The sequence below is a fragment of the Coregonus clupeaformis genome, chromosome 40, assembly GCF_020615455.1.
Source record: "Coregonus clupeaformis isolate EN_2021a chromosome 40, ASM2061545v1, whole genome shotgun sequence".
In the NCBI taxonomy this organism is placed as follows: Eukaryota; Metazoa; Chordata; class Actinopteri; order Salmoniformes; family Salmonidae; genus Coregonus; species Coregonus clupeaformis.
In genome coordinates this window covers 7,130,311-7,148,597 of record NC_059231.1, presented here as the reverse complement: position 1 = coordinate 7,148,597, position 18,287 = coordinate 7,130,311, and the positions used below count along the sequence as shown (strand labels likewise).

Sequence of the window (18,287 nt, the reverse complement as noted above, 5' to 3'; positions counted from 1 at the left end):
TAAAAGAGGGGGATGGGGTGGGGTGGGGGACAATGCAAATAGTCTGGGTAGCCATAATTAGTTGTTCAGGAGTCTTATGGCTTGGGGGTAGAAGCTGTTGAGAAGCCTTTTGGACCTAGACATGGTGCTCCGGTACCGCTTGCCGTGCGGTAGCAGAGAGAACAGTCTATGACTAGGGTGGTTTGAGTCTTTGACAATTTTTAGGGCCTTCCTCTGACACCGCCTGGTATAGAGATCCTGGATGGCAGGAAGCTTGGCCCCAGCACCAGTGACTCGGTCAATAAAAAAGTGGTCAGATGAAGCAGATGCTAAGCTACAGGACTGTTTTGCTAGCACAGACTGGAATATGTTCCGGGATTCTTCCGATGGCATTGAGGAGTACACCACATCAGTCACTGGCTTCATCAATAAGTGCATCAATGACATTGTCCCCACAGTGACTGAACGTACATACCCCAACCAGAAGAAATGGATTACAGGCAACATCTGCATTGAGCTAAAGGGTAGAGCTGCCGCTTTCAAGGAGCGGGACTCTAACCCGGAAGCTTGTAAGAAATCCCGCTATGCCCTCCGACGAACCATCAAACAGGCAAAGCGTCAATACGGGACTAAGATCGAATCGTACTACACCGGCTCCGACGCTCGTCGGATGTGGCAGGGCTTGCAAACTATTACAGACTACAAAGGGAAGCACAGCCACGAGCTGCCCAGTGACACAAGCCTACCAGACGAGCTAAATTACTTCTATGCTCGCTTCGAGGCAAGTAACACTGAAACATGCATGAGAGCATCAGCTGTTCCGGACGACTGTGTGATCACGCTCTCCGTAGCCGATGTGAGTAAGACCTTTTAAACAGGTCAACATTCACAAGGCCGCAGGGCTAGATGGATTACCAGGACGTGTACTCCGAGCATGCGCTGACCAACTGGCAAGTGTCTTCACTGACATTTTCAACCTCTCCCTGTCTGAGTCTGTAATACCAAGATGTTTCAAGCAGACCACCATAGTCCCTGTGTCCAAGAACACTAAGGTAACCTGCCTTAATGACTACCGACCCGTATGAAGTGCTTTGAAAGGCTGGTCATGGCTCACATCAACACCATTATCCCAGAAACCCTAGACCCACTCCAATTTGCATACCGCCCCAACAGTTCCACAGATGATGCAATCTCTATTGCGCTCCACACTGCCCTTTCACACCTGGACAAAAGGAACACCTATGTGAGAATGTTATTCTTTGACTACAGCTCAGCGTTCAACACCATAGTGCCCTCAAAGCTCATCACTAAGCTAAGGACCCTGGGACTAAACACCTCCCTCTGCAACTGGATCCTGGACTTCCTGACGGGCCGCCCCCAGGTGGTGAGGGTAGGTAACAACACATCCGCCACGTTGATCCTCAACACGGGGGCCCCTCAGGGGTGCGTGCTCAGTCCCCTCCTGTACTCCCTGTTCACTCATGACTGCATGGCCAGGCAGGACTCCAACACAATCATTAAGTTTGCCGATGACACAACAGTGGTAGGCCTGATCACCGACAGCGACGAGACAGCCTATAGGGAGGAGGGCAGAGACCTGGCCGTGTGGTGCCAGGACAATAACCTCTCCCTCAACATGATCAAGACAAAGGAGATGATTGTGGACTACAGGAAAAAGATGAGAACCGAGCATGCCCCCATTCTCATTGACGGGGCTGTAGTGGAGCAGGTTGAGAGCTTCAAGTTCCTTGGTGACCACATCACCAACAAACTAACGTGGTCCAAGTACACCAAGACAGTCGTGAAGAGGGCACAACAAAACCTATTCCACCTAAGGAGACTGAAAAGATTTAGCATGGGTCCTCAGATCCTCAAAAGGTTCTACAGCTGCACCATCGAGAGCATCCTGACTGGTTGCATCACCGCCTGGTATGGCAACTGCTCAGCCTCCGACCGCAAGCCACTACAGAGGGTAGTGCATACGGCCCAGTACATGGGGCCAAGCTTCCTGCCATCCAGGATCTCTATACCAGGCGGTGTCAGAGGAAGGCCCTAAAAATTGTCAGACTCCAGCCACCCTAGTCATAGACTGTTCTCTCTGCTACCGCACGGCAAGCGGTACCGTAGAGCCAAGTCTAGGTCCAAGAGGCTTCTAAACAGCTTGTACCCCCAAGCCATAAGACTCCTGAACATCTAATCAAATGGCTACCCAGACTATTTGCATTGCCCCCCCCCACCCCCCTCTTTTACGCTGCTGCTACTCTCTGTTTATTATCTATGCATAGTCACTTTAATAACTCTACCTACAGTGGGGAAAAAAAGTATTTAGTCAGCCACCAATTGTGCAAGTTCTCCCACTTAAAAAGATGAGAGAGGCCTGTAATTCTCATCATAGGTACACGTCAATTATGACAGACAAAATTAGAAAAAAAAATCCAGAAAATCACATTGTAGGATTTTTAATGAATTTATTTGCAAATTATGGTGGAAAATAAGTATTTGGTCACCTACAAACAAGCAAGATTTCTGGCTCTCACAGACCTGTAACTTCTTCTTTAAGAGGCTCCTCTGTCCTCCACTCGTTACCTGTATTAATGGCACCTGTTTGAACTTGTTATCAGTATAAAAGACACCTGTCCACAACCTCAAACAGTCACACTCCAAACTCCACTATGGCCAAGACCAAAGAGCTGTCAAAGGACACCAGAAACAAAATTGTAGACCTGCACCAGGCTGGGAAGACTGAATCTGCAATAGGTAAGCAGCTTGGTTTGAAGAAATCAACTGTGGGAGCAATTATTAGGAAATGGAAGACATACAAGACCACTGATAATCTCCCTCGATCTGGGGCTCCACGCAAGATCTCACCCCGTGGGGTCAAAATGATCACAAGAAAGGTGAGCAAAAATCCCAGAACCACACGGGGGAACCTAGTGAATGACCTGCAGAGAGCTGGGACCAAAGTAACAAAGCCTACCATCAGTAAAACACTACGCCGCCAGGGACTCAAATCCTGCAGTGCTAGACGTGTCCCCCTGCTTAAGCCAGTACATGTCCAGGCCCGTCTGAAGTTTGCTAGAGTGCATTTGGATGATCCAGAAGAGGATTGGGAGAATGTCATATGGTCAGATGAAACCAAAATAGAACTTTTTGGTAAAAACTCAACTCGTCGTGTTTGGAGGACAAAGAATGCTGAGTTGCATCCAAAGAACACCATACCTACTGTGAAGCATGGGGGTGGAAACATCATGCTTTGGGGCTGTTTTTCTGCAATGGGACCAGGACGACTGATCCGTGTAAAGGAAAGAATGAATGGGGCCATGTATCGTGAGATTTTGAGTGAAAACATCAGCAAGGGCATTGAAGATGAAACGTGGCTGGGTCTTTCAGCATGACAATGATCCCAAACACACCGCCCGGGCAACGAAGGAGTGGCTTCGTAAGAAGCATTTCAAGGTCCTGGAGTGGCCTAGCCAGTCTCCAGATCTCAACCCCATAGAAAATCTTTGGAGGGAGTTGAAAGTCTGTGTTGCCCAGCGACAGCCCCAAAACATCACTGCTCTAGAGGAGATCTGCATGGAGGAATGGGCCAAAATACCAGCAACAGTGTGTGAAAACCTTGTGAAGACTTACAGAAAACGTTTGACCTGTGTCATTGCCAACAAAGGGTATATAACAAAGTATTGAGAAACTTTTGTTATTGACCAAATACTTATTTTCCACCATAATTTGCAAATAAATCCTACAATGTGATTTTCTGGATTTTTTTTCCTCAATTTGTCTGTCATAGTTGACGTGTACCTATGATGAAAATTACAGGCCTCTCTCATCTTTTTAAGTGGGAGAACTTGCACAATTGGTGGCTGACTAAATACTTTTTTTCCCCACTGTACATGTACATATTTCCTCAATTACCTCGACTAACCGGTGCCCCTATTTTTTTGAGATTTTTTGGGGTATTCTTTCTTAAAACTGTATTGTTGGTTAAGGGCTTGTAAGTAAGCATTTCACTGTAAGGTCTACATCTGTTGTATTCAGCGCATGTGACAAATAAAATTTGATTTGATTTGAGAAGGTACTCTAGTCAGATGAGACTAAAATTGAGCTCTTTGGCCATCAAGGAAAACGTTATGTCTGGCGCAAACCCAACACCTCTCATCACCCCGAGAACACCATCACAGTGAAGCATGGTGGTGGCAGCATCATGCTGTGGGGATGTTTTTCATCGACAGGGTTGGGAAACTGGTCAGAATTGAAGGAATGATGGATGGCGCTAAATACAGGGAAATTCTGCTAACAAACGTACAAAATCAGTAGGGGATCAAATACTTTTTTCCCTCACTGTATGTGGGAACTCCATCAAGACTGTTGGAAAAGCATTCCTCATGAAGCTGGTTGAGAGAATGCCAAGAGTGTGCAAAGCTGTCATCAAGGCAAAGGGTGGCTACTTTGAATAATCTCAAATATAAAATATATTTTGATTTGTTTAACACTGTTTTGGTTACTACATGATTCCATATGTGTCATTTCATAGTTTTGATGTCTTCACTATTATTCTACAATGTAGAAAATAGTAAAAATAAAGAAAAACCCTTGAATGAGGAGGTGTGTCCAAACTTTTGACTGGTACTGTCTCTCTGCTAACACCTCTCCATCTTATTGTATCAGGTGTGGGTGAGCAGCCCCCACAATGCAACAGGTTACTACACTGTTTACGGAGAGGATGCTCTGCATACGGACCACTTCAACACCAAGCTGAGCTTCGGAGACACTCAGACGGTCTGGGCCAGAACAGGATACCTGGGTTTCCTACGACGCACTGAGCTCACCGACGCCAGCGGAGGTTAGAGTAGAGACATCATATCAATCAAATCACATTCTATTTGTCACATGCTTTGTAAACAACAAGTGTAGACTAACAGTGAAATGCTTACTTATGGGTCCTTTTCCATCAATGCAGAATTAAAGATAAAGAAATAGAGCTAGTGACAGGAGGAATAGAGGGGCTAGGCAACAAGATGGATCATAGACAGGAGCAGCAGCATGTGGGTCCAGTGTGTGGGTAGAGTCCAGTGTGTGGGTAGAGTCCAGTGTGTGGGTAGAGTCCAGTGAGTGGGTAGGGTCCAGTGTGTGGGTAGAGTCCAGTGTGTGGTAGGGTCCAGTGTGTGGGTAGAGTCCAGTGTGTGGTAGGGTCCAGTGTGTGGGGTAGAGTCCAGTGTGTGGGTAGAGTCCAGTGTGTGGTAGGGTCCAGTGTGTGGTAGGGTCCAGTGTGTGGGTAGAGTCCAGTGTGGGGGTAGAGTCCAGTTTGTGGGTAGAGTCCAGTGTGTGGGTAGGGTCCAGTGTGTGGTAGGGTCCAGTGTGTGGGTAGAGTCCAGTGTGTGGTAGGGTCCAGTGTGTGGGGTAGAGTCCAGTGTGTGGGTAGAGTCCAGTGTGTGGTAGGGTCCAGTGTGTGGGGTAGAGTCCAGTGTGTGGGTAGAGTCCAGTGTGTGGGTAGAGTCCAGTGTGTGTGTGGGTAGAGTCCAGTGAGTGGGTAGGGTCCAGTGTGTGGGTAGAGTCCAGTGTGTGGTAGGGTCCAGTGTGTGGGGTAGAGTCCAGTGTGTGGGTAGAGTCCAGTGTGTGTGTGGGTAGAGTCCAGTGAGTGGGTAGGGTCCAGTGAGTGTGTGGGTAGGGTCCAGTGTGTGGGTAGGGTCCAGTGAGTGTGTGGGTAGGGTCCAGTGTGTGGGTAGGGTCCAGTGTGTGGGTAGGATCCAGTGTGTTGGTAGAGTCCAGTGTGTGGGTAGAGTCCAGTGTGTGGGTAGAGTCCAGTGTGTGGGTAGGGTCCAGTGTGTTGGTAGAGTCCAGTGTGTGGGTAGAGTCCAGTGAGTGGGTAGGGTCCAGTGTGTGGTAGGGTCCAGTGTGTGGGTAGAGTCCAGTGAGTGGGTAGGGTCCAGTGTGTGGTAGGGTCCAGTGTGTGGGGTAGAGTCCAGTGTGTGGTAGGGTCCAGTGTGTGGGTAGAGTCCAGTGAGTGGGTAGAGTCCAGTGTGTGGTAGGGTCCAGTGTGTGGGTAGAGTCCAGTGAGTGGGTAGGGTCCAGTGTGTGGTAGGGTCCAGTGTGTGGGTAGAGTCCAGTGTGTGGTAGGGTCCAGTGTGTGGGGTAGAGTCCAGTGTGTGGGTAGAGTCCAGTGAGTGGGTAGAGTCCAGTGTGTGTGTGGGTAGAGTCCAGTGTGTGGGTAGAGTCCAGTGTGTGGGTAGAGTCCAGTGTGTGTGTGGGTAGAGTCCAGTGAGTGGGTAGGGTCCAGTGTGTGTTAGGGTCCAGTGTGTGGGTAGAGTCCAGTGTGTGGTAGGGTCCAGTGTGTGGGGTAGAGTCCAGTGTGTGGGTAGAGTCCAGTGTGTGTGTGGGTAGAGTCCAGTGTGTGGGTAGGGTCCAGTGAGTGTGTGGGTAGGGTCCAGTGAGTGTGTGGGTAGGGTCCAGTGTGTGGGTAGAGTCCAGTGTGTGGGTAGAGTCCAGTGTGTGTGTGGGTAGGGTCCAGTGTGTGGGTAGAGTCCAGTGTGTGGGTAGAGTCCAGGGAGTGTGTGGGTAGAGTCCAGTGAGTGTGTGGGTAGAGTCCAGTGAGTGTGTGGGTAGAGTCCAGTGTGTGGGTAGGGTCCAGTGAGTGTGTGGGTAGGGTCCAGTGTGTGGTAGAGTCCAGTGTGTGGGTAGGGTCCAGTGTGTGGGTAGAGTCCAGTGTGTGTGTGGGTAGAGTCCAGTGAGTGTGTGGGTAGGGTCCAGTGTGTGGTAGAGTCCAGTGTGTGGGTAGGGTCCAGTGTGTGGGTAGAGTCCAGTGTGTGGGTAGAGTCCAGTGAGTGTGTGGGTAGGGTCCAGTGTGTGGGTAGAGTCCAGTGTGTGGGTAGAGTCCAGTGTGTGTGTGGGTAGAGTCCAGTGTGTGGGTAGAGTCCAGTGTGTGTGTGGGTAGAGTCCAGTGAGTGTGTGGGTAGGGTCCAGTGTGTGGTAGAGTCCAGTGTGTGGGTAGGGTCCAGTGTGTGGGTAGAGTCCAGTGTGTGGGTAGAGTCCAGTGTGTGTGTGGGTAGAGTCCAGTGTGTGGGTAGGGTCCAGTGAGTGTGTGGGTAGGGTCCAGTGTGTGGTAGAGTCCAGTGTGGGGGTAGGGTCCAGTGTGTGGGTAGAGTCCAGTGTGTGTGTGGGTAGAGTCCAGTGAGTGTGTGGGTAGGGTCCAGTGTGTGGTAGAGTCCAGTGTGTGGGTAGGGTCCAGTGTGTGGGTAGAGTCCAGTGTGTGGGTAGAGTCCAGTGAGTGTGTAGAGTCCAGTGTGTGGTAGAGTCCAGTGAGTGTGTGGGTAGAGTCCAGTGTGTGGGTAGGGTCCAGTGTGTGGGTAGAGTCCAGTGTGTGAGTAGAGTCCAGTGTGTGGGTAGAGTCCAGTGTGTGGGTAGAGTCCAGTGAGTGTGTGGGTAGAGTCCAGTGTGTGTGTGGGTAGAGTCCAGTGAGTGTGTGGGTAGAGTCCAGTGTGTGGTAGAGTCCAGTGAGTGTGTGGGTAGAGTCCAGTGTGTGGGTAGAGTCCAGTGTGTGGGTAGAGTCCAGTGTGTGGGTAGAGTCCAGTGTGTGGGTAGAGTCCAGTGAGTGGGTAGAGTCCAGTGTGTGGGTAGAGTCCAGTGTGTGGGTAGAGTCCAGTGTGGGGGTAGAGTCCAGTTTGTGGGTAGAGTCCAGTTTGTGGGTAGAGTCCAGTGTGTGGTAGAGTCCAGTGTGTGGGTAGAGTCCAGTGTGTGGGTAGAGTCCAGTGAGTGTGTGGGTAGAGTCCAGTGTGTGTGTGGGTAGAGTCCAGTGTGTGTGTGGGTAGAGTCCAGTGTGTGTGTGGGTAGAGTCCAGTGTGTGTGTGGGTAGAGTCCAGTGTGTGTGTGGGTAGAGTCCAGTGTGTGTGTGGGTAGAGTCCAGTGTGTGGGTAGAGTCCAGTGAGTGTGTGGGTAGAGTCCAGTGTGTGTGTGGGTAGAGTCCAGTGTGTGTGTGGGTAGAGTCCAGTGTGTGTGTGGGTAGAGTCCAGTGTGTGGGTAGGAACCAGTGTGTGGGTAGAGTCCAGTGTGGGGGTAGAGTCCAGTTTGTGGGTAGAGTCCAGTGTGTGGGTAGGGTCCAGTTTGTGGGTAGAGTCCAGTGTGTGGTAGAGTCCAGTGTGTGGGTAGGGTCCAGTGTGTGGTAGAGTCCAGTGTGTGGGTAGAGTCCAGTGAGTGTGTGGGTAGAGTCCAGTGTGAGGGTAGAGTCCAGTGTGTGGGTAGAGTCCAGTGTGTGGGTAGGGTCCAGTGTGTGGTAGGGTCCAGTGTGTGGGTAGAGTCCAGTGTGTGGGTAGAGTCCAGTGAGTGGGTAGGGTCCAGTGTGTGGTAGGGTCCAGTGTGTGGGTAGAGTCCAGTGTGTGGTAGAGTCCAGTGTGGGGGTAGAGTCCAGTTTGTGGGTAGAGTCCAGTGTGTGGGTAGGGTCCAGTTTGTGGGTAGAGTCCAGTGTGTGGTAGAGTCCAGTGTGTGGGTAGAGTCCAGTGTGTGGGTAGGGTCCAGTGTGTGGGTAGGGTCCAGTGTGTGGTAGAGTCCAGTGTGTGGGTAGAGTCCAGTGAGTGTGTGGGTAGAGTCCAGTGTGAGGGTAGAGTCCAGTGTGGGGGTAGAGTCCAGTGTGTGGGTAGAGTCCAGTGTGTGGGTAGAGTCCAGTGTGTGGGTAGAGTCCAGTGTGTGGGTAGAGTCCAGTGAGTGGGTAGAGTCCAGTGTGTGGGTATAGTCCAGTGTGGGTAGAGTCCAGTGTGGGGGTAGAGTCCAGTGTGTGGGTAGGGTCCAGTGTGTGGGTAGAGTCCAGTGTGTGGGTAGAGTCCAGTGTGAGGGTAGAGTCCAGTGTGTGGGTAGAGTCCAGTGTGTGGGTAGAGTCCAGTGTGTGGGTAGAGTCCAGTGTGTGGGTAGAGTCCAGTGTGTGGGTAGAGTCCAGTGTGTGGGTAGAGTCCAGTGTGTGGGTAGAGTCCAGTGTGTGGGTAGAGTCCAGTGAGTGTGTGGGTAGAGTCCAGTGAGTGTGTGGGTAGAGTCCAGTGAGTGTGTGGGTAGAGTCCAGTGAGTGTGTGGGTAGAGTCCAGTGTGTGGGTAGGGTCCAGTGAGTGTGTGGGTAGAGTCCAGTGTGTGGGTAGAGTCCAGTGTGTGTGTGGGTAGAGTCCAGTGTGTGTGTGGGTAGAGTCCAGTGTGTGTGTGGGTAGAGTCCAGTGTGTGGGGTAGAGTCCAGTGTGTGGGTAGAGTCCAGTGTGTGGGTAGAGTCCAGTGTGTGTGTAGAGTCCAGTGTGTGGGTAGAGTCCAGTGTGTGTGTGGGTAGAGTCCAGTGTGTGGGTAGAGTCCAGTGTGTGGGTAGAGTCCAGTGAGTGTGTGGGTAGAGTCCAGTGAGTGTGTGGGTAGAGTCCAGTGAGTGTGTGGGTAGTGTGCAGTGTGTGGGTAGAGTCCAGTGAGTGTGTGGGTAGAGTCCAGTGAGTGTGTGGGTAGAGTCCAGTGAGTGTGTGGGTAGAGTCCAGTGTGTGGGTAGGGTCCAGTGTGTGGGTAGAGTCCAGTGAGTGTGTGGGTAGAGTCCAGTGAGTGTGTGGGTAGAGTCCAGTGAGTGTGTGGGTAGAGTCCAGTGTGTGGGTAGAGTCCAGTGTGTGTGTGGGTAGAGTCCAGTGAGTGTGTGGGTAGAGTCCAGTGAGTGTGTGGGTAGAGTCCAGTGAGTGTGTGGGTAGAGTCCAGTGAGTGTGTGGGTAGAGTCCAGTGTGTGGGTAGGGTCCAGTGAGTGTGTGGGTAGAGTCCAGTGTGTGTGTGGGTAGAGTCCAGTGTGTGGGTAGAGTCCAGTGTGTGGGTAGGGTCCAGTGAGTGTGTGGGTAGAGTCCAGTGTGTGGGTAGAGTCCAGTGTGTGTGTGGGTAGAGTCCAGTGTGTGGGTGGGTAGAGTCCAGTGTGTGGGTAGAGTCCAGTGAGTGTGTGGGTAGAGTCCAGTGAGTGTGTGGGTAGAGTCCAGTGTGTGGGGAGGGTCCAGTGAGGGGTAGAGTCCAGTGTGTGGGTAGAGTCCAGTGTGTGGGTAGAGTCCAGTGTGTGGGTAGAGTCCAGTGTGTGGGTAGAGTCCAGTGTGTGTGTGGGTAGAGTCCAGTGTGTGTGTGGGTAGAGTCCAGTGTGTGTGTGGGTAGAGTCCAGTGTGTGTGTGGGTAGAGTCCAGTGTGTGTGTGGGTAGAGTCCAGTGTGTGGGTAGGAACCAGTGTGTGGGTAGGGTCCAGTGTGTGGTAGAGTCCAGTGTGTGGGTAGGGTCCAGTGTGTGGTAGGGTCCAGTGTGTGGGTAGAGTCCAGTGTGTGGGTAGGGTCCAGTGTGTGGGTAGGGTCCAGTGTGTGGTAGAGTCCAGTGTGTGGGTAGAGTCCAGTGAGTGTGTGGGTAGAGTCCAGTGTGAGGGTAGAGTCCAGTGTGGGGGTAGAGTCCAGTGTGTGGGTAGAGTCCAGTGTGTGGGTAGAGTCCAGTGTGTGGGTAGAGTCCAGTGTGTGGGTAGAGTCCAGTGAGTGGGTAGAGTCCAGTGTGTGGGTATAGTCCAGTGTGGGTAGAGTCCAGTGTGGGGGTAGAGTCCAGTGTGTGGGTAGGGTCCAGTGTGTGGGTAGAGTCCAGTGTGTGGATAGAGTCCAGTGTGTGTGTGGGTAGAGTCCAGTGTGCGGGTAGGGTCCAGTGTGTGGGTAGAGTCCAGTGTGTGGGTAGAGTCCAGTGTGTGGTAGGGTCCAGTGTGTGGGTAGAGTCCAGTGTGTGGGTAGAGTCCAGTGTGTGGTAGGGTCCAGTGTGTGGGTAGAGTCCAGTGTGTGGTAGGGTCCAGTGTGTGTGAGGGTAGAGTCTAGTGTGTGGGTAGAGTCCAGTGTGTGGGTAGAGTCCAGTGTGTGGGTAGAGTCCAGTGTGCGGGTAGGGTCCAGTGTGTGGGTAGAGTCCAGTGTGTGGGTAGAGTCCAGTGAGTGTGTGGGTAGGGTCCAGTGTGCGGGTAGAGTCCAGTGTGCGGGTAGAGTCCAGTGTGCGGGTAGAGTCCAGTGTGTGGGTAGAGTCCAGTGTGTGGGTAGAGTCCAGTGTGTGGGTAGAGTCCAGTGAGTGTGTGGGTAGGGTCCAGTGTGTGGGTAGAGTCCAGTTTGTGGGTAGAGTCCAGTTTGTGGGTAGAGTCCAGTGTGTGGGTAGAGTCCAGTTTGTGGGTAGAGTCCAGTGTGTGGGTAGAGTCCAGTGTGTGTGTGGGTAGAGTCCAGTGTGTGGGTAGAGTCCAGTGTGTGGATAGAGTCCAGTGTGTGGTAGAGTCCAGTGTGTGGGTAGGGTCCAGTGTGTGGGTAGGGTCCAGTGTGTGTGTAGAGTCAGTGCAAGAAACGGGTCAGTACACACTACAGCGCCTGTGTGGGTAGAGTCCAGTGTAAGAAACGGGCCTTTGTGGTCGGGTGCCTTGCAGTTGCCAAGTGGTGATGCCGCAAGTAGGGTCGGGAACAATATTTTTTCCATGGCCAAAATGTAAACACGAAGCAGTCACCAAGTTTATTCCCACGCTACAGACTCCAAAATCGGTCTGTTAATATAGGACTAGTAAAGGCCCAGTGTTACAGACTGCTATATAGGTCCACTAATACAGGACTAGTAAAGGACCAGTGTTACAGACTGCTATATAGGTCTGTTAATACAGGACTAGTAAAGGACCAGTGTTACAGACTGCTATATAGGTCCACTAATACAGGACTAGTAAAGGCCCAGTGTTACAGACTGCTATATAGGTCCACTAATACAGGACTAGTAAAGGCCCAGTGTTACAGACTGCTATATAGGTCCACTAATACAGGACTAGTAAAGGCCCAGTGTTACAGACTGCTATATAGGTCCACTAATACAGGACTAGTAATATACTCCTATACTAACACCTACTGTACTCAGACACCATTCTGATTAACTAACTGACATCATCAAACAGGAAGTAGGTGAAGAAAGTATTCTCTGTCTAATATTTCATTCTTATTGGATGTTGCTAAATTGTGTGTGTGTGTGTCGCAGAGCGTCATGATGCTCTTTACGTGGTGGGGTCTCTGGATGAGACTTTGGAGCTAAGAGGGATGAGGTATCATCCCATCGACATCGAGACGTCCGTTATCCGCTCTCACAAGAGCATCGCTGAATGGTGAGACACATTACTATATACCCCCACATCTACACACAGGAACAGATTAACTCAGGGACTCACATGATATCTTTCAAAGTCAGGTGTTGTGTAGCATAGATTAGAAAATCATTTGTGAAAGGTCAAAGTTGATCAGTTCTATAACCGACCCCCTCTGTCTCCCCTGCCTTCCCTGTCTCTCCCCCTCTGTCTCCCCTGCCTTCCCTGTCTCTCCCCCTCGGTCTCCCCTGCCTTCCCCTGTCTCTCCCCCTCTCTCCTCCTCTGTCTCCCCTATCTTCCCTGTCTCTCCCCCTCTGTCTCCCCTGCCTTCCCTGTCTCTCCCCCTCTGTCTCCCCTGCCTTCCCTGTCTCCCCCCCTCTGTCTCCCCTGCCTTCCCTGTCTCTCCCCCTCTGTCTCCCCTGCCTTCCCTGTCTCTCCTCCTCTGTCTTCCCTATCTCTCCCCCTCGGTCTCCCCTGCCTTCCCCTGTCTCTCCCCCTCTCTCCTCCTCTGTCTCCCCTATCTTCCCTGTCTCTCCCCCTCGGTCTCCCCTGCCTTCCCCTGTCTCTTCCCCTCTCTCCTCCTCTGTCTCCCCTGCCTTCCCTGTCTCTCCCCTCGGTCTCCCCTGCCTTCCCCTGTCTCTCCCCCTCTCTCCTCCTCTATCTTCCCTGTCTCCCCCCCTCTGTCTCCCCTGCCTTCCCCTGTCTCTCCCCCTCTGTCTCCCCTGTCTCCCCTGTCTCTCCTCCTCTTTCTCCCCTGCCTTCCCTGTCTCTCCCCCTCTTTCTCCCCTGCCTTCCCTGTCTCTCCTCCTCTGTCTCCCCTGCCTTCCCTGTCTCTCCTCCTCTGTCTCCCCTGCCTTCCCTGTCACTCCTCCTCTGTCTCCCCTATCTTCCCTGTCTCTCCCCCTCGGTCTCCCCTGCCTTCCCCTGTCTCTCCCCTCTCTCCTCCTCTGTCTCCCCTATCTTCCCTGTCTCTCCTCCTCTGTCTCCCCTATCTTCCCTGTCTCTCCTCCTCTGTCTCCCCTGCCTTCCCTGTCTCTCCTCCTCTGTCTCCCCTATCTTCCCTGTCTCTCCCCCTCGGTCTCCCCTGCCTTCCCCTGTCTCTCCCCCTCTCTCCTCCTCTGTCTCCCCTATCTCCCCTGTCTCTCCTCCTCTGTCTCCCCTATCTTCCCTGTCTCTCCTCCTCTGTCTCCCCTGCCTTCCCTGTCTCTCCTCCTCTGTCTCCCCTATCTTCCCTGTCTCTCCCCCTCGGTCTCCCCTGCCTTCCCCTGTCTCTCCCCCTCGGTCTCCCCTGCCTTCCCCTGTCTCTCCCCCTCTCTCCTCCTCTGTCTCCCCTATCTTCCCTGTCTCTCCTCCTCTGTCTCCCCTGCCTTCCCTGTCTCTCCCCCTCTGTCTCCCCTGCCTTCACTGTCTCTCCCCCTCTGTCTCCCCTGCCTTCACTGTCTCTCCCCCTCTGTCTCCCCTGCCTTCCCTGTCTCTCCCCATCTGTCTCCCCTATCTTCCCTGTCTCTCCTCCTCTGTCTCCCCTATCTTCCCTGTCTCTCCTCCTCTGTCTCCCCTATCTTCCCTGTCTCTCCCCCTCTGTCTCCCCTGCCTTCCCTGTCTCTCCTCCTCTGTCTCCCCTGCCTTCCCTGTCTCTCCCCCTCTGTCTCCCCTATCTTCCCTGTCTCTCCTCCTCTGTCTCCCCTATCTTCCCTGTCTCTCCCCCTCTGTCTCCCCTGCCTTCCCTGTCTCTCCCCCTCTCTCCTCCTCTGTCTCCCCTATCTTCCCTGTCTCTCCTCCTCTGTCTCCCCTATCTTCCCTGTCTCTCCCCCTCTGTCTCCCCTGCCTTCCCTGTCTCTCCCCCTCTGTCTCCCCTGCCTTCCCAGTCTCTCCCCCTCGGTCTCCCCTGCCTTCCCCTGTCTCTCCTCCTCTGTCTCCCCTTTCTTCCCTGTCTCTCCTCCTCTGTCTCCCCTGCCTTCCCTGTCTCTCCCCTCTGTCTCCCCTGCCTTCCCTGTCTCTCCCCTCTGTCTCCCCTGCCTTCCCTGTCTCTCCTCCTCTGTCTCCCCTGCCTTCCCTGTCTCTCCTCCTCTTTCTCCCCTGCCTTCCCTGTCTCTCCCCCTCTGTCTCCCCTATCTTCCCTGTCTCTCCTCCTCTGTCTCCCCTATCTTCCCTGTCTCTCCCCATCTGTCTCCCCTGCCTTCCCTGTCTCTCCCCCTCCCTCCTCCTCTGTCTCCCCTATCTTCCCTGTCTCTCCTCCTCTGTCTCCCCTATCTTCCCTGTCTCTCCCCCTCTGTCTCCCCTGCCTTCCCTGTCTCTCCCCCTCTGTCTCCCCTGCCTTCCCTGTCTCTCCCCCTCTGTCTCCCCTGCCTTCCCTGTCTCTCCCCCTCGGTCTCCCCTGCCTTCCCCTGTCTCTCCCCCTCTCTCCTCCTCTGTCTCCCCTATCTTCCCTGTCTCTCCTCCTCTGTCTCCCCTATCTTCCCTGTCTCTCCCCCTCTGTCTCCCCTGCCTTCCCCTGTCTCTCCCCCTCTGTCTCCCCTATCTTCCCTGTCTCTCCTCCTCTGTCTCCCCTGCCTTCCCTGTCTCTCCTCCTCTGTTTCCCCTATCTTCCCTGTCTCTCCCCCTCTGTCTCCCCTGCCTTCCCTGTCTCTCCTCCTCTCTGTTCGGTTTTTACTTGCTAGTGGTGGAGCTCACACTGTTAATGCTGACTGTATAAACTGAACCTAACTACCTGTCTCTCTCCCTCTCCTCCTCTGTCTCCCCTATCTTCCCTGTCTCTCCTCCTCTCTGTACCTAACTACCCGTCTCTCTCCCTCTCTCCTCCTCTCTGAACCTAACTACCTGTCTCTCCTCCTCTCTGTACCTAACTACCCGTCTCTCTCCCTCTCTCCTCCTCTCTGAACCTAACTACCCGTCTCTCTCCCTCTCTCCTCCTCTCTGAACCTAACTACCCGTCTCTCTCCCTCTCTCCTCCTCTCTGAACCTAACTACCTGTCTCTCCTCCTCTCTGTACCTAACTACCCGTCTCTCTCCCTCTCTCCTCCTCTCTGAACCTAACTACCCGTCTCTCTCCCTCTCTCCTCCTCTCTGAACCTAACTACCCGTCTCTCTCCCTCTATCCTCCTCTCTGAACCTAACTACCTGTCTCTCCTCCTCTCTGAACCTAACTACCTGTCTCTCCTCCTCTCTGAACCTAACTACCCGTCTCTCTCCCTCTCTCCTCCTCTCTGAACCTAACTACCTGTCTCTCCTCCTCTCTGTACCTAACTACCCGTCTCTCTCCCTCTCTCCTCCTCTCTGTACCTAACTACCCGTCTCTCTCCCTCTATCCTCCTCTCTGAACCTAACTACCCGTCTCTCTCCCTCCATCCTCCTCTCTGAACCTAACTACCTGTCTCTCCTCCTCTCTGTACCTAACTACCCGTCTCTCTCCCTCTATCCTCCTCTCTGTACCTAACTACCCGTCTCTCTCCCTCTCTCCTCCTCTCTGTACCTAACTACCCGTCTCTCTCCCTCTATCCTCCTCTCTGAACCTAACTACCTGTCTCTCCTCCTCTCTGTACCTAACTACCCGTCTCTCTCCCTCTATCCTCCTCTCTGAACCTAACTACCTGTCTCTCCTCCTCTCTGTACCTAACTACCCGTCTCTCTCCCTCTCTCCTCCTCTCTGTACCTAACTACCCGTCTCTCTCCCTCTCTCCTCCTCTCTGAACCTAACTACCCGTCTCTCTCCCTCTCTCCTCCTCTCTGAACCTAACTACCCGTCTCTCTCCCTCTCTCCTCCTCTCTGTACCTAACTACCCGTCTCTCTCCCTCTCTCCTCCTCTCTGTACCTAACTACCCGTCTCTCTCCCTCTCTCCTCCTCTCTGAACCTAACTACCTGTCTCTCCTCTCTCCTCCTCTCTGAACCTAACTACCGTCTCCTCCCTCTCTCTCTGTACCTAACTACCCGTCTCTCTCCCTCTATCCTCCTCTCTGTACCTAACTACCCGTCTCTCTCCCTCTCTCCTCCTCTCTGAACCTAACTACCCGTCTCTCTCCCTCTCTCCTCCTCTCTGTACCTAACTACCCGTCTCTCTCCCTCTCTCCTCCTCTCTGAACCTAACTACCTGTCTCTCCTCCTCTCTGTACCTAACTACCCGTCTCTCTCCCTCTCTCCTCCTCTCTGAACCTAACTACCTGTCTCTCCTCCTCTCTGTACCTAACTACCCGTCTCTCTCCCTCTATCCTCCTCTCTGAACCTAACTACCCGTCTCTCTCCCTCTCTCCTCCTCTCTGAACCTAACTACCCGTCTCTCTCCCTCTCTCCTCCTCTCTGAACCTAACTACCCGTCTCTCTCCCTCTCTCCTCCTCTCTGTACCTAACTACCCGTCTCTCTCCCTCTATCCTCCTCTCTGAACCTAACTACCTGTCTCTCCTCCTCTCTGTACCTAACTACCCGTCTCTCTCCCTCTATCCTCCTCTCTGAACCTAACTACCTGTCTCTCCTCCTCTCTGAACCTAACTACCCGTCTCTCTCCCTCTATCCTCCTCTCTGAACCTAACTACCTGTCTCCTCCTCCTCTCTGTACCTAACTACCCGTCTCTCTCCCTCTATCCTCCTCTCTGAACCTAACTACCTGTCTCTCTCTCCTCTCTGTACCTAACTACCCGTCTCTCTCCCTCTATCCTCCTCTCTGAACCTAACTACCTGTTTCTCTCCTCCTCTCTGTACCTAACTACCCGTCTCTCTCCCTCTATCCTCCTCTCTGAACCTAACTACCTGTCTCTCCTCCTCTCTGTACCTAACTACCCGTCTCTCTCCCTCTCTCCTCCTCTCTGTACCTAACTACCCGTCTCTCTCCCTCTATCCTCCTCTCTGAACCTAACTACCCGTCTCTCTCCCTCTATCCTCCTCTCTGAACCTAACTACCTGTCTCTCCTCCTCTCTGTACCTAACTACCCGTCTCTCTCCCTCTCTCCTCCTCTCTGAACCTAACTACCCGTCTCTCTCCCTCTCTCCTCCTCTCTGAACCTAACTACCCGTCTCTCTCCCTCTCTCCTCCTCTCTGTACCTAACTACCCGTCTCTCTCCCTCTATCCTCCTCTCTGAACCTAACTACCTGTCTCTCCTCCTCTCTGTACCTAACTACCCGTCTCTCTCCCTCTATCCTCCTCTCTGAACCTAACTACCCGTCTCTCTCCCTCTCTCCTCCTCTCTGAACCTAACTACCCGTCTCTCTCCCTCTCTCCTCCTCTCTGAACCTAACTACCCGTCTCTCTCCCTCTCTCCTCCTCTCTGAACCTAACTACCCGTCTCTCTCCCTCTCTCCTCCTCTCTGAACCTAACTACCCGTCTCTCTCCCTCTATCCTCCTCTCTGAACCTAACTACCTGTCTCTCCTCCTCTCTGTACCTAACTACCCGTCTCTCTCCCTCTATCCTCCTCTCTGAACCTAACTACCTGTCTCTCCTCCTCTCTGAACCTAACTACCTGTCTCTCCTCCTCTCTGAACCTAACTACCTGTCTCTCCTCCTCTCTGAACCTAACTACCCGTCTCTCTCCCTCTCTCCTCCTCTCTGAACCTAACTACCTGTCTCTCTCCCTCTCCTCCCTGTCTCAGTGCTGTGTTCACATGGACTAACCTCCTGGTGGTAGTAGTGGAGCTGTCTGGGTCGGAGCAGGAGGCTCTTGATCTGGTTCCCCTGGTGACTAACGTGGTTCTGGAGGACCACTACCTGATAGTGGGTGTGGTGGTGGTGGTGGACCCAGGGGTTATACCAATCAACTCTAGAGGAGAGAAACAGAGGATGCACCTACGGGACGGCTTCCTGGCCGACCAGCTGGACCCCATTTATGTGGCATACAACATGTAAACAACAACATGGCAACAACAAGATGTTAACAACAAGATGTAAACACCTGGAACCCATCTATGTAACATGTAAACAAAGAAGGAGGAGGAGGAAGAGCCGCTCAGAGAATAAGAAATTGACTACGGACCACACAGCATAAACCTCTTGGTGTCTCTTTCTCCCTGTTTGTTTCTCAGTTTGTCCCAGCAGAATAGTGATGGTCTTGGTGGGGCTGTACAGTCAGAATAGTGATGGTCTTGGTGGGGCTGTACAGTCAGAATAGTGATGGTCTTGGTGGGGCTGTAGAGGGGACCAGAGGACCAGGAAGGGGACTAGAGGACCAGGAAGGGGACTAGAGGACCAGGAAGGGGACTAGAGGGGACTAGAGGACCAGGCAGGGGATTAG

General features: G+C 52.9%; 1 protein-coding gene across 1 annotated transcript in view; it reads left to right on the top strand.

Moving 5' to 3' along the window:
* Nucleotides 1-18,059, top strand: part of dip2a (disco-interacting protein 2 homolog A) — a 365,626-nt gene extending 347,567 nt beyond the window's left edge. Inside the window, exons 35-37 of the mRNA XM_045212065.1 lie at nucleotides 4,648-4,822; nucleotides 11,967-12,090; nucleotides 17,650-18,059. Coding sequence (XP_045068000.1) covers nucleotides 4,648-4,822; nucleotides 11,967-12,090; nucleotides 17,650-17,902 — 552 coding nt within the window. The 3' untranslated portion in view covers nucleotides 17,903-18,059. The remainder of the gene's footprint in view (nucleotides 1-4,647; nucleotides 4,823-11,966; nucleotides 12,091-17,649) is intronic.
* The last annotated feature ends 228 nt before the right edge of the window (nucleotides 18,060-18,287 follow it).